At 33.7% G+C, this 16,510-nt stretch overlaps 2 protein-coding genes across 4 annotated transcripts; one reads left to right on the forward strand and one right to left on the reverse strand.

The window, feature by feature from the left end:
* Positions 1–296: 296 nt before the first annotated feature.
* Positions 297–10,725, reverse strand: LOC138318849 (NAD-dependent protein deacetylase sirtuin-2-like). Of its 3 annotated transcripts, none has more exons than XM_069261605.1 (16): positions 10,426–10,725; positions 10,217–10,252; positions 9,642–9,698; positions 9,425–9,441; positions 8,962–9,121; positions 8,400–8,506; positions 7,900–7,956; positions 7,600–7,668; positions 6,861–6,984; positions 6,503–6,568; positions 5,924–5,979; positions 5,614–5,690; positions 5,000–5,054; positions 1,677–1,741; positions 1,315–1,381; positions 297–1,078 (listed from the first exon to the last, which is right to left on the reverse strand). In XM_069261605.1, the coding sequence occupies exons 1-16, from the start codon at positions 10,442–10,444 to the stop codon at positions 893–895; spliced, it is 1,218 nt and encodes a 405-aa protein (XP_069117706.1). In that variant the 5' UTR covers positions 10,445–10,725; the 3' UTR covers positions 297–892. The 3 variants fall into 3 exon arrangements, with proteins under 3 accessions (XP_069117706.1, XP_069117705.1, XP_069117707.1); XM_069261604.1 differs by having other exon boundaries at positions 1,677–1,750; XM_069261606.1 differs by lacking the exon at positions 10,217–10,252 and having other exon boundaries at positions 1,677–1,750.
* LOC138318850 (dnaJ homolog subfamily C member 17-like) lies at positions 10,634–16,189 on the forward strand. Its single transcript, XM_069261608.1, has 10 exons — positions 10,634–10,790; positions 11,083–11,152; positions 12,141–12,199; positions 12,455–12,542; positions 12,794–12,870; positions 13,328–13,459; positions 13,773–13,850; positions 14,134–14,214; positions 15,376–15,549; positions 15,809–16,189. Exons 1-10 carry the CDS (start codon positions 10,710–10,712, stop codon positions 15,947–15,949), a joined length of 981 nt encoding a protein of 326 aa, XP_069117709.1. The 5' UTR covers positions 10,634–10,709; the 3' UTR covers positions 15,950–16,189.
* Positions 16,190–16,510: the final 321 nt, after the last annotated feature.

The raw sequence follows: 16,510 nt of genomic DNA on the forward strand, positions 1-16,510 counted from the left end.
TAATTAAATCATTCTGCTGTAAAAATTGAAGTATTCATACATGATATTTCGTTAATAAGTTTGCAGAATCCTCGGAAGAAGCAAAATTAATCTTATATAAAACATGAGGTCATAAGGGGAAATACAGCAAATTCTATAAACTTTAGGTTTTAAAAGTTGTCGAGTGAGACAGGTCCTCTGGGCCTCTTGTTTAGAGTAATTGCTATTGGAGAAATGAAAATTTAAAGAGCATGTGATCTTTTAAACACTTATGCAAGGTCCAAAATCATGCCTAAACAACAAACTTAACACATATATTTCATGTATTCATTTTTCATTGGTCAACAATACATTACATAACAAATGGTTTTTGATGCATCAAGCAATCATCAAGCAATGATATCACAGTGGTTTTGAAAACAGTAAAAAATGTACAAAGGCACACATAAAGAGTAGCTTGTTAAATGTTTCATGGGACCATAATTACAATGTAACACTGGATAAAGGTTTAGTTTTCATGAAACATGATAGATATTATAAGGTGTGATCACATGATTATGGGGTTCACTGGCGTGATATACAAATATGGATATCACATTATTACTAAACATCACAATACTCACATAATAAATCATAACATGATGTAAAAGAAAATTACTTTTTTCAGTAACATGTTGCCATTGTTGTTATTGCACAAATAATTCAAATATAATACATATTAAGTTAAACTTCAATGTTCCTATTGATACAGATAGACAACAATTTAGATACAGAACAAAACAATTTTTTGCATGTTGAAAATTAAATTACCATTTTTACGGCTAGTCAGTCATCACAATTCACTCTTCTTCATTTAACCTTAACTAGAATTAGCAGAGGTCTTATGGCACATGATCTTAATATATATTTATGTTCATATCTTTCTTTTAGATTTAGATACTGAAATCTTAGAATCACTATGCGTCCCAGGTTTCCCAAGGTTCCTGCTTTCTGTACTTTTGGTTTTCTGACTGCTGAACTTCTTCACCTTTGATTTCAACAGCAACACCTCTTTATTGATCTTTGCATGCTCTTGTTTCACAATGTTAACTAGTTCATCCTGATAATAGAAATACATCACATACATATCTATGGACATCTGAAAGTGTTAGTAAATGTTGACTGTATTGCAGATGGATTACCTTGGTGACATTTTAACTTCAAAAAACAATAAAAAGATTACTGTTCTTGACAAGATTTTCCACACATCTATTTGTATTTTTTAAGTAATTCTTAATACATGTACCCTAACAACATTGAAAAAAAAATAAAACAAGACAATTTCTGAATTCTCACCTTCCAGCCGAGTTTTTGCGAGAGAGTAAAACATCCATCATCACATGTTCCTTTCCAAAACACATCCCTAAAACATACAGTTGTGTATTTACTTATATACTAGGTACTAGAGTACCAGGTAAACCTAGATATGATAAATCCACAGAAACCTTCCAGTTACTATTCTTACTTGTTTTTAATTAATTGGTTTGAAATAAATTTAAATATTTTGCGTTAAAATCACATATTCCATGTAACGCCATAGTATGAGGAATTTTGTTCTGCTAGAGCTTACAATAAGAGGAATGGACTCTAGGTTAGAAGAGGACTTTTTATAATGATTGACTGTTTGTATGTCAAGGACATCTATATACTTAACATACCTGTAGTTGTCCTTGTCATCAAATTTGAAACCCCCGGTGAAGAATATGAATGCGAAATTCACACCCTGGAAAAACTAAATTTCTCAATTATTTGCATATAGAGTTGTTTAAGACTGACTTTAAAAATGAATCAACATTCAATATAGGTAAAAAGAATTAGTCAAAATATCACCTTGAAATATTGACCCAAGTTGCTCCTAATGCGCGTATGGTTTTAGGGTTTTATTAGTTTAACGTCCAATTAACAGCTAGGGTCATGTAAGAATGTGCCAGGTTTGTTGGTGGAGGTAAGCCAGAGTACCCACTACACTGACTACCAAACACATCATTACCACTACACTGACTACCAAGCACATCATTACCACTAAACTACCAAGCACATCATCACCACTACACTAACTATCAAGCACATCATTACCACTACACTAACTACCAAGCACATCATTACCACTACACTACCATGCACATCATTACCACTACACTGACTACCAAGCACATCATTACCACTACACTAACTACCAAGCACATCATTACCACTACACTAACTACCAAGCACATCATTACCACTACACTAACTACCAAGCACATCATTACCACTACACTAACTACCAAGCACATCATCATACCACTACACTAACTACCAAGCACATCATTACCACTACACTAACTACCAAGCAATCATTACCACTACACTACCAAGCACATCATTACCACTACACTAACTACCAAGCACATCATTACCACTACACTAACTACCAAGCACATCATTACCACTACACTGACTATCAAGCACATCATTACCACTACACTAACTACCAAGCACATTATTACCACTACACTAACTACCAAGAACATTATTACCACTACACTGACTATCAAGCACATCATTACCACTACACTAACTACCAAGCACATTATTACCACTACACTAACTACCAAGCACATTATTACCAAAACACTAACTACCAAGCACATCATTACCACTACACTGACTATCAAGCATATCATTACCACTACACTAACTACCAAGCACATCATTACCACTACACTAACTACCAAGCACATCATTACCACTACACTAACTACCAAGCACATCATTACCACTACACTAACTACCAAGCACATCATTACCACTACACTAACTACCAAGCACATCATTACCACTACACTAACTACCAAGCACATCATTACCACTACACTAACTACCAAGAACATTATTACCACTACACTGACTATAAAGCACATCATTACCACTACACTAACTACCAAGCACATTATTACCACTACACTAACTACCAAGCACATCATTACCACTACACTAACTACCAAGAACATTATTACCACTACACTAACTACCAAGCACATTATTACCACAACACTAACTACCAAGCACATTATTACCAAAACACTAACTACCAAGAACATTATTACCACTACACTGACTATCAAGCACATCATTACCACTACACTGACTATCAAGCACATTATTACCACTACACTGACTATCAAACACATCATTACCACTACACTAACTACCAAGCACATCATTACCACTACACTAACTACCAAGCACATCATTACCACTACACTAACTACCAAGCACATCATTACCACTACACTAACTACCAAGCACATCATTACCACTACACTAACTACCAAGCACATCATTACCACTACACTAACTACCAAGCACATCATTACCACTACACTTACCAAGCACCTAACTACACTACCAAGCACATCATTACCACTACACTAACTACCAAGCACATTATTACCACTACACTAACTACCAAGCACATCATTACCACTACACTGACTATCAAGCACATTATTACCACTACACTAACTACCAAGCACATCATTACCACTACACTAACTACCAAGCACATTATTACCACTACACTAACTATCAAGCACATCATATTACCACTACACTAACTACCAAGCACATCATTACCACTACACTAACTACCAAGCACATCATTACCACTACACTAACTACCAAGCACATCATTACCACTACACTAACTACCAAGCACATCATTACACTACCATACTACCAAGCACATCATTACCACTACACTAACTACCAAGCACATCATTAGCACTACACTTACTACCAAGCACATCATTACCACTACACTAACTACCAAGCACATCATTACCACTACACTAACTACCAAGCACATTATTACCACTACACTAACTACCAAGCACCATCATTACCACTACACTAACTACCAAGCACATCATTACCACTACACTAACTACCAAGCACATTATTACCACTACACTAACTACCAAGCACATTATTACCACTACACTAACTACCAAGCACATTATTACCACTACACTAACTACCAAGCACATTATTACCACTACACTGACTATCAAGCACATCATTACCACTACACTAACTACCAAGCACATCATTACCACTACACTACCAAGCACATCATTACCACTACACTAACTACCAAGCACCATCATTACCACTACACTAACTACCAAGCACATCATTACCACTACACTAACTACCAAGCACATCATTACCACTACACTAACTACCAAGCACATCATTACCACTACACTAACTACCAAGCACATCATTACCACTACACTAACTACTAAGCACATTATTACCACTACACTAACTACAAGAACATTATTACTACTACACTGACTATCAAGAACATTATTACCACTACACTGACTATCAAGCACATCATTACCACTACACTGACTATCAAGCACATTATTACCACTACACTGACTACCAAGCACATCATTACCACTACACTAACTACCAAGCACATCATTACCACTACACTAACTACCAAGCACCATCATTACCACTACACTAACTACCAAGCACATCATTACCACTACGCTGACTATCAAGCACATCATTACCACTACACTGACTATCAAGCACATCATTACCACTACACTGACTACCAAGCACATTATTACCACTACACTGACTATCAAGCACATCATTACCACTACACTGACTACCAAGCACATCATTACCACTACACTAACTACCAAGCACATCATTACCACTACACTAACTACCAAGCACATCATTACCACTACACTAACTACCAAGCACATCATTACCACTACACTAACTACCAAGCACATCATTACCACTACACTAACTACCAAGCACATCATTACCACTACACTGACTATCAAGCACCATCATTATCGTATTGGAAGACTTCATTTTTACCTCAAATACACCGTATTTATAAAAGCATCACTATACAGTAAAAAAGATTGAGATAAGCAAGATAACTATTGAAATGACTAACCTCTGTTCCAGTTTTCTCCAGATTGATATACAACCTTGGAGTATTTATTGGGACCCTGTGAATTAGAGTAAAACTTTGTATAACTACATTGTACTGTAAAACACGGTTATAATGGACCTCTGAGGAGCAACGAAATCATTTTGTTATAAACATAGTTCATTTATTAAACATAACACAGGTAGATGCCAGGAAATGGAAATTACAATGATATAACCATGAATTTGTTGTTAGTATGTTCCTTATAAGCATACTTTACTGTATATATAGTACATATAATACTCAATTGTGATAGTTTATGTGTCCAAGGTATGATGTATTTAAAGAACTTGACAGCACAGCTAGTCTACTAGTTACTTACTGAAATAGGATAGAAAAAAACATATTACAGGGTTAGCTCACTTGCGGGTAGGTATTTTTTGTTACATCATTGTTTTGTGAGCAATTCACATCGTTTTCTCCAGAAAGTATGATGTTATGCTCACAAACACATGATGTCACAATCGATATTTACCCTCAAGGGCAGATAACTCTGTAATACGCAAATACAGAATACAACGTTAAATAGAAAATTGTAAGTACTGGTAATCAAATGATATTTACTAATCATTGCTTACCTGTGACTTAATGAAGCAAATGGCTGGACCACTAGTGACGTTCCCATGATAATTAGCAAATCACATTTCCCAAAGTCCTGTAAAGTAACAAGTAGCATCAAAAAGAGTGCATAAAATTCTATAAATAAGCAGTAATTTAGTTAACCTCTTTAGCTCCATGATACATTTTGTTAATAGGGATTGTAAAGTACTGTGAAATCATTATTTTCTGTAGGGGTTTAATTTTGCGGATTTCATTTTTTGGACAAAATCAACAGAATGTATAATATTCTAAAATTCTGTGGAGAAAAAGGAGAAAAGCAATGATTACCTCCTCAACACAATCAGAGAACTTTTTAGGTAGCATGTCACCAAAAAATACAATGTCTGAAAAAAAAAACTAAAACTATACAACTTCCTGTATTTCTGAATTAACTTATTTTGTCTGGTGATCTTGACTCTTTTTCTAGTAATTTTATTCTTGATATTGATATGTTTAGCTTGCCTTTATAAGATATGTCTCAACTCAGTAATTAACATTTTCTGTGAATGGATGAGGGGAGGGTTGGTAATTGAACAAAGTAGGGTGTTCTGCTCAGTAGCTTTCAAAGTACATTTTGTATATGCAATGTATGGTACCAGGCATATCACAAGTAATGGAGGACATCCTTAAATTTTCAATGGTAGTTGTTAATTCAACAAGAGGCCCATGGACTTAACAGTCACCTGTCTTTAGACAAAATTAGTTATGTTGTTTACAAACTTTGTACATTTCTCATAAAGATGTATCTAGAGTGCAAACATTTTCTCAGTTAATGTAACGTTTGTTCAAGGATGCACTCTATGGTTTCTTATACTGTAAACTCTAGCTTGCTAACAATCATATCTATAAATGTCTAAGATCACTGACCTGGTTTGACGATACCATTACATTCTGTGTGTTCACACCTGGGTATCACTCCAGCTAACACTTTATCTATGATAAATATACACAAATACTGTTATAAATATGAAATGGTCTAGAGTACAGTAATTGCTTTTTGTTGTTTGGAGGTTCTTGTGCACAAAATTTTGTGATTAGCTGAATATCCCAATCATTAATAACAATTAAATATTTGCAATACATTTCTTTATTAGTTTCTATACAACACATGGTGATTCATTTTGTTGTTAATATCATATCTAATGAGATCACAAAACCACAAGAATGGAAGTATACACCTTGTACAGAACTTTAACACTATAACCTACACAAAAAAATTGATTACCTTCCATAAATTCCTTGCTGTACTCTTTTTTACAAATAAGGCAGTGAGCGGTACGGAAACTTCCATGAGCCTCTACCAATTTCTCAGGATCCAATCCAGACTGAATCTCAAGTGTATCTATGTTCTGTAAATATCAGTAATTAATACTGTAAGTTCCTTGTCCCTAGTATGCAGGGCAGTAAATGATAAGTAAAATAAGAGATTATTTGGAGATCCCTAGGAAACTCATTCAATTTTCAAGCACCATAATATAGAATTTAAAGTTATTGTGTATTGCAGCATCTGAATTGTAAATAAGTTAATTTATTGAGGAAAGCTACTCTTGAGTAGATATAGCTATAGATTTTAAGTACAGAAAAAAAAACTATTTCCAAAAGCCAATGTCTGCTTGCATACATGTAATTTTCTCTTAATCCAACAGATGACTCAACTTGAAGCATGCAAATGTTTTATACAATTTGAGATGTCAAAAAGGAAGGACATGGGGAGAGGAGCTTATATGGATATGGGTACCACAGCTCGTTAAATGTGTGGACATCAGATAAACATCATCTTCTAATCAGGAAGATCATTACTACATTACAGTGATAGTGTAGTAATAGAAGTACCCAGTATAATATTCTCATTGAAAGAAGATATCAAAATTTGGACAAATGCTGAAATGTTAAACATATCATCACACTGATTACCAGGGTTTACTGAGGTGGTAACAATTACATATTAATGAGAGAATAAATACCTGTGTGTAGTGTCGTAAAAGGAGGCCTTTGGTGTGTAACATCTTAATGAAGTAATGGCAAGGAGTTGGCTGAAAAGTGCAAAGAAAATTAGGTTCACACAATAACTTACCATACTCAAATGCTAGTTGCCAGACCAGGGACATACCCTGAACTTTCAAACAATAATCAGATCAATACTCTACTGATTGAGTTACTGATGATCAACCTGTGAGTTAAATTCCAGCACAGTTACACTGTACAAATTCAAGTGTGTTCCAAAGATTCATGTCATGTTATTTGATATACATGTATATAAGTACCTTGAATATGCCAGGCCACAACTCTTTTGCCAAGGAAAAAAATGGTCCTGGAGTTTTCTGAAACAAAAATACAAAAAAAATATACCTGGTATAACATAACTTCCTGGATAACAGAGACGAGATAATACCAAATAAACCCAATGGACATCCTTGATATCAAGAAGCTACGGTCACTGATACCTAGGGATCATAATGGACCGTAACACCTGAATATCGAGGATGCTTACTGGAATAACCTTAACCTGTTGTCTGCTTGTTTCCATGACTACCACCAAGAAGATTCCTTTAATTATGACTCTGTAGTATTCGTTTTGTCCAGTTTAATTGTATATTATCTTTTTTTAACAAGTCTTATATATGCATTTCAATCTTTTATTGTACGTGCCGATGAATTCTGTCAATCATACAGTAAAGAGATATTTATGAAAAAAAGTTGTTCAAATGAAACTTAAAAACAATAACCTTTGATCTTCCTCAACACTACTTTATGTAGAACTAACCTGGAAGTACTCGAGGTCAAACATGGCCTCCGGGTAAGGTAGGTCATATTTCTCTAGGTTGTCATATAACCCAGTCACTGGGGATCGGAAATCAGGGATCCCCGCCGCTGTAATTGACATTTTAAGCATTTTATCAACTGAAACATGCTCTATAAAACCCTAGTCCCAATTACTGGAGAGATCTATACAGCCATAACCAGGTAATGTATGATTGCGCTCATTTGTCCTTAAAGTTATATAATGACCAGACAATTAAAAAAAAATATATAAAAAAATACAGCACATTAAAACTAATAAGCCAATAACTAAATTACACATGACTTTCTTTTCCAGCATCTTTTTTTCTTCGAATATATATTTATATATTTATAAATATATATTGTTTATATCTTGAATGTTAATGTACCTGAGGAAAATGATATTCTTAAATAAAGCATACCTCAAGTTAAAAGTTTGAAAATTAACTTCTATTGTACATATATCACGTGTTTTCTGGTTAAAATTTGAATTAATAAATAGATTTTTTTTCAGAATTACAGTAAAATGTTTTAGCAATACATACATGTAGATATGCCAGCTCCTGCCATAGTGATGATGTTTTGACACTTGCCACCTTTGATGAAGTTGACAATACCATCTAAGTCTAGTGTGTCCAGTAACTGTACAGGGGGTGGGCCTGTATCTAGTTTCTTCTTTACTTCATATAACAAGCTGTCAGGGCCCTAAGTTAGAAATAACACAGAAACAAATTGTCTAAACCAAATTAACATGGTAACACATTTCAAATTAGTGCTCTATTTGCCCTTTATACTAATTGTGCTCCATAATATAGGGAGTTTATGTATACAATACTGACTGTGCTCCAGACAAAACACCTAATAATTGTAAGTAGATTGGTATAAACATTTTTCCTTTTTTTATTTGATAATTTCCGATTAACCTGAAGTAAGAGATAATATTTGATATGAACATACTCATCTATTATGGTTTGAAATATATGTGTCATACTATGTTTTTTAACTTACCTTCATCTCTTCTGAGTCTGAAAAAAAAAGTGAATTTTGCTCTCTTTCTGAATTTGGTAAATGTTACACAGCAGATTTAAGTTGTAAACACATTTTTTATCAATCTTGTCATAAAAACCAAATCTACAAATGAAAATTTCAAAATAAATATCTTGCTAGAATGACCTTGCTTCATATCGCTATATATTCCTTTGCTTCCTTGAAAAGGTAACAGTACCTGGTTCAATTGCTGATACATCACCAAATACTATCTGTTTAGTTTTCTTGTCAAAATCTGAAAAAGGAAAGAATATTAATGGAAATGTGTGAAAATACATGTTGTGCTTTAATGATAGACTAAATTGCAATCATCTTATTAAAAGGGTCTATTTTGTAGTATGTTCTATCAACAGTCTGAATTTAATAACCACAATGCTATAAAGTTTAAATGGAAAACTTTTAGTTTGAGTTAGTAATACTGTACTTACCACTTCCATGCTTCTGATGAAGGTTCAAAGAAATAAAGAATTGAATTGGAAGCTTCTTATTCATTTTGATATTGAGCCAGATAGCAAAGCAGTGAAATGAATCTTCACTGTTAACATAGATTACGCAGGAAATCTAGCATTTGTTTGGTGTTGTGTTTCCTCATCTTAGGCTATCAATAAATATTTTCTTATGTTGTTATTTCTTTGGAAAGATTGTGGACCTTTAATGACGTAATGTATGCACATTATACAGACCTTATGAAGATAGCCGTTTTTATCATAATATCACATATAACAACTTCCCATGTTGTGTTAAAATACTTACACCATTTCATGTTTGGAACTGTTGATGGTTCACCATCTAAGTGTGAAACAAAATTCACAATTTGAATATGAAACATAAAGACATTTAAAAGGATTATGTTACTATTTTGAAGAAAACAAATGATTTAACTAGTCTACCAATTACCTGGTCACTGAGGTTAGATTCACTCTACTCCCACTACATAATTTACAAATGAGTTTTACACTTACCATCCCTTTTAGAAGCCATTCTGTCTTGTTAATGTGTTTATCAAACCTTGGAATTGTTATTTATAGAAGTCCTATAATTAGCTTAAGACATCATTCAGTCCGTCATGGCTTTGTTTAAACAACTGTCTGTCAAAGAACATGCAAAAAAATGGACCTGAATGCAATGAAGATTTCGACATGTGCGCGTTGTTGACAACGAAATCTGGATCTCAGGGGTGGTTTAATCAATGTTCATCAGACGCTTGAAAATCGTTCTGTAACGTTTGTGAACCTGGGTCTTTAAGATGGCTACACCTAAATTGGATGTCACCAAGTTAGATTTATATGCTATTCTTGCCGTAGATGAGAATGCAACGGAAAAGGAGGTTCGTTTCTTAACTAAATCCGCCGTCCAATATCTTGTCATAATACTGTTGGTCAAGGGAGACAATTATACCAGCTGATAGAAATAACCATACTTTTATCACGATTCAAGTAATACATAACTTCATAATAATTTCATCGTGTTAACGCAATCCGTCCTCCCTTACAAATAAAGATGCATGTAGACAGTATACATTCATAATAAAAAAACAAAAAAAATAAGATGAAAAATAGAAAGACATTTTTATAGAATTTTATCAGAATAATAAGTAATTAAATGTGCTTCCTCAACAGATTGTGAAATCCTACAGGAAGCAAGCTTTGAAGTGGCATCCTGACAAAAACCCTGATAATCCAGAGGCAGGTGAGTTAGTAAAATTCAAATAAGAATGAAACACATTTTGATCACTCTATCAAATGAAAAAATCAAACAAATTGAATCACAATTAATATGAATTTTAAGACATTCTGCTGAGATTTCTTTACTTAAAGATGCTTCACCGCTGACACTCAGAGCATAAATGATACTCATCATTTGAAAAATAACTTATGTTTAATCAAGTACCGTATATATGTTTCTAATTAAAGTGAATAGTCAGGTAAAGTTGGTAAAAATGGTGATGATATATCTACGTTAAAATTCTTATGAAATAAAAAAAATTAAACTTCCCATCAAAATCCCTCTGTATGGAAAGAAATTAATTTGTATTATAGAAATCCTAAAACATCCTCCTGGCTGGCTATGTTCGTTTTGACATTCCCACGCAGCCTCGCTTTCAGAATTTATTTTTAGAACTGTGCTAAATTTACACGGGACTTTTCCATAATTTCAATGATTGAAATCAGACATCTTAAGCAGAAATTGACTGTCGCTTTGATATATAAGGACTTTTGGAAGGCCAACAATAGCATTTAGACTGATTTCATTGCCCAACTATTCACTTTAATACAAAAATACACATAGAATAATTTATTTTGCTCTTATTGCATGCCCAATCAGTACTTAATTCCAAATAGGACATATTGCTATTGATTTTTTTGGTATACAATTAAATATTAGGCCTAATTATATCTAATATTCTTATCGTAAAGTAAAATAAGAATATCAAACTTTTCAATGACGACAATGGTGTAAAGTAAGTAACTTTTGTAACCAAAGGGAAATACTTATTTGTCTGCTCCTGTTTTTGATTGCGAAAAAAATTCTATTCATCAGAGGTGTATCTTCTTTAAGTTAATGCAGGATGAAACAGTATATCTGTCAGACTTACCCTTTACTAAAAACAAATTTAAAGCTGCTAATATTACTTGTATATCATTGTTAATACCATATCACTTTTCCTTTTTTTCAGTGGAAGTGTTTCACAAGCTTTCTAAAGCCTTAGAAATCCTCACAGATGCTCCAGCAAGAGTATGTATACATGTTTTGAATGGAGATGGTACATTGGAATGGATCAGTTGTTATTTCAAATATAATAGTCATTAACTTTATTTGGAAGTTATCATCACTTTTAGTTAGTGTAGATAATAAAAGTTTTAAATTATGACTAATCCTTTCAGTTACCTTAACGTTAGCATTGATCTTTTACTTTTTTTTAAAATTCATTGTGGAATGTTCCTTACAGGCTAACAAGAGTTAATATAAAAACTTATTTCTGTTGAAAAGGTAGCATATGACAAAATCCAGAAAGCAAAGAAGGCAGCAGAAAAAAGACACAAAGAACTTGACAGCAAGAGAAAGAAATTGAAAGAAGGTATTAAGAATTGAAAATTGTTAAACTGAGTACATGGCCATATATATATATATATATTTCACTCTTAATAATAATGATAGTAATAGACTTTATTTAGACTTGATAACACATTGAGTCAAAGACTCTCCTCACATACGGTGAAGTAAAAGTGTACAGTTACAACATTTACAAACATACATGTAGGGTAGTGAAAATCAGATCTATTAATGTTTGATGTTGACCTTTCACACTTTAATTTCTAATATTTTTAGATTTAGAATTAAGGGAAAATGCAGCTCAATCACAGAAGGATTTGGACGTTACAGTTAAGAAAAATTTCCAAGCAGAGGTAAATGGTGACCAAGATTTATCACTGATTGTGATTCATGTTTTACACACAAATACATGTATTGTGGTTCTTAAGAGATATTGATGTATGCAATAATTGTACTCTTTAAAGTTGAAACATGGGAAACTATCTTATAATATTACAATATTATCTCCCCTTCTTCTAATGTACAAATCAGCATATTCAGGGCTTACTTGACTGCAGATGTAACAGAGAATAAATATGATAGTGATTTGATAATATTAAGCATCTTTTCATTTTGTATTCCAAAAAATTCAGTAAATGCAAAATTATATTCCATAATTTTAATATTGTGGAATACATGTAGTAGGAAAATCACAACCATAGATTGGGAAATTATTTAATCATGTACTCTCTTGTTCAGCAGACAATTACCAAACAAAGCTTGGGAATTTTTCAGTGTGGTTTGGCAGTTCATAAGTTTTGTTTATTCCAGATTGAAAGATTACGAAAAGAAGGTTCAAAACTACTGCAAAAAGAACAAGAACTGTTACAGGAAGAACTGAGAAAAACTACAGAAGCTAAAAAAAGAGTTGAAGAGGAAGAAACAATCACTCCTAAACTGAAGGTATTTGGGGTAGTGTTCCATAATTTTATATTGTAGAGTTGAATAAAATAAATCTTGCATGAAAAATCAACTTTTTATTTGGATGCAATGTTGAAATTTGAACAAGAAATAAAGTCTCTGTTAATTATTAGCTTCAATTATGTATACTGCTAGAAATTTCAAACTAAGTTGATTGACATTGTAAAGTGAATAGTATTGACATTTTAACTACATACCATTAAAATGAAATTGTAAAATTTAAATAATCCCATCGTATAATTTCATGTTATACAATGAGATTTGTTGAACGTCATGAGTTTATTAAATCATACAGATAAGATGGAAGGCTAAGAAAGGTGATGAGAGTAATGGAGGGTATTCCTATTCTGTACTTCATACCATGTTCTCTAAGGTAAGTTATACAAATGATACAAAATTGATCTGCAAGAGATGATATTCAATAATCTATTATTGTTGTTATTTAATTACTTAGTTAGATTATGTACTAAGATAATAATCATTTAGAAGAGCATGTTCTGAATTTCTCAGAGGTTCAATTTCGCTGTTCACTGTAACTCTTGTTCATTTTGCTGGTTTTTAGAATTCGTGGATGTCGGTGAAAGTGCAAAAAGAGACCACCTGCAAAATTTACCTGTTGAACAATATATATACTTGTTTACTGATCTTGCCCACAGTATGGTGACGTCCTTAACCTCCTGGTGTCCAGTAAGAAGAATGGCAGTGCTATCCTAGAGTTGTCATCACAGTATGCTGCTGTAAGTATATTACAGTGGCCAAGTGGTTAACATGTCCTGACATATTACCACAAGTCTTCCACTTCTTGGTTGCGAGACTGAATCCTAAGTGGGACAGTTGCCAGGTACTGACCATTAGTCGGTGGTTTTTCTCCGGGTACTCCGCCACAAACCTGGCTCATCCTTACATGACCCTAGTTGTTTATAGGATGTCAAAGTAAACAAACCAAAGTATTCTACAACAATGGCTGTAGTGCCTTTATATTTATAATGCTGTTGATGATTTGTAATCTCTTCATCTGATGATTATTGATAGGACAAACATCAAGTTTAGGATTGATTACCGTAATGGTTGTGCTAGCCAAGCAGAATCAATGTCATTTTAAGCTCACCTGCTCTAAAGGGCCGATGAGCTGATGTCATAGTGCTGCGCTTCTTGTCATAGAGTTTTGCATGGATTGTAACCAAATTTGGCCACAAACATCCTTTGGGGAAGGGAAACAGAACTTGTATAAATTTTGGCTCTGATCCCCTGGGGGCAGGAGAGGCGGGGTACAATAGGGGAATTAGAGGTAAATATTCAAATCCCTTCAGAAAAGAAACAATGAACATGTATTGAGAACATTACTTGTCATTACAAACCAGGTGAGTGATACAGACCCTCTGGGCCTCTTTTTTGGCGTGAGGTGGTTACCTCAATTTTTCAACCTATGAAATGCTAAAAGCCACATTAAATATCAATAGATGTACCCAGGCTGAGTATTTGAGTTACACAAGATATCTCTGTTCAAAAGTAGTGCGATTACAGATGATGGAATACAAAATAAAATCCGGGTATGAAGACAAACTTGGTGACTCCCCTTTCAATGTATCAAATTTTGATGATGAATGTACATTATAAAACATTCAGTTTTGTTTGAAAATATACTTTTTCATGCTCCTGCCATGCAATATAGTGTTATCCATATCCATCCCATCCCATCTTGGTCTGTAGCACTGGTCCAATTTCACTAAAGGCAGGGGCAGTTATTCCTTACTGACCTTTCCAGTTTCGACTTAAAAAAAATAATCATGATTGAATGATTCAATAGTACAAATTGTATAATTACTTAAAGGTTAATTATTAATTTTTTCTTTCTGTGATATCAAATTTCATTTACCTGTTTTCATCTTTTCTTGAAGCAAATTGCTGTTGAGAATGAAACTGGGTTACCTGAAAATCCGTTGACCTTGACCTGGCTGGAAGGTCAATCTCCTCCATTAGGATCTGCTGCTGCTTCAGAAGTTCATAGTCGACAGGGTGATTCAGAGAATAGAGCAGACGATGACAGATTTACATTGCCAAATGATACAAAGGTGTGTTGATTTATTCATTCTCTTACCAACCGATTAAGGAATGTGTATTTGATGTTTGGGGTTCGTTAAAGTGTGATAGCAAGTTTGTTATGAAATATAAAAAAAAAAGTTTGGAGCTAGTCAGCTGGCAATGCAGGATGTTAGCACACAGTGCATTACTAATTTTGACTGTATTGACAGATATTTGAAAGAATTCATATGAAACTAGAACCCTGAACTTGTATCATGAACTTGAATGGCATTATACAATTTCTTTCAGGCTGAGAGGGGAGACAACTGGACATCTTACCAATCTAGTACAGAAAAAGACTATGAGAGCCTGGTATTGATGAAGATGAGACAGGCCCAGGAAAGACAACGTCTGATAGAGCAGATGAAGAAAGAAGACGAAGACACATGAGACAGTGCTTCAGTGTAATTTACGTCAACCAACCCAAACAGCAAGGACTGTTCCTGAATCCTATTAACTACTGTTGGGGTGGTTCCAGGATTCTTGCCATGAAAAAAAGATCTAGTGGGTACATAATGGACAGAAAAATCCCTGCATTATGTAAAACCATACATGAAATGCACAGAAAGAATTTTGCAAAGGAGGACTACATTAATATGTAGAGTGTAATAAATTGTTTACCTGCTATAATCACGTTTTTTTTTTATTTTGTGGGCTCTCTTCACAAATTGACAGCATCATTCAAGTTTATGGTCAAGAACATAATCATCCAACTTAGCCAAAGCACACGACAATATCTAATATTACTTTTCTGCATCTAATAAATTGACCTATCCAGGGACTCAGGCATTATTTTAACCAAGCACTTTGATTAAAATATGAACTAAATTTATTTAGGATTTAGAGATATTGTTGCATACAAACTCCTTGGTTTTAATTCTTCTTAATTTTAAATAATCAACTTTGTTTCAGATAAAAGATAAATCAATATTGGAATGATTTCTCGTACCC

The sequence above is a fragment of the Argopecten irradians genome, chromosome 3 (assembly GCF_041381155.1).
Source record: "Argopecten irradians isolate NY chromosome 3, Ai_NY, whole genome shotgun sequence".
Taxonomy (NCBI): domain Eukaryota; kingdom Metazoa; phylum Mollusca; class Bivalvia; order Pectinida; family Pectinidae; genus Argopecten; species Argopecten irradians.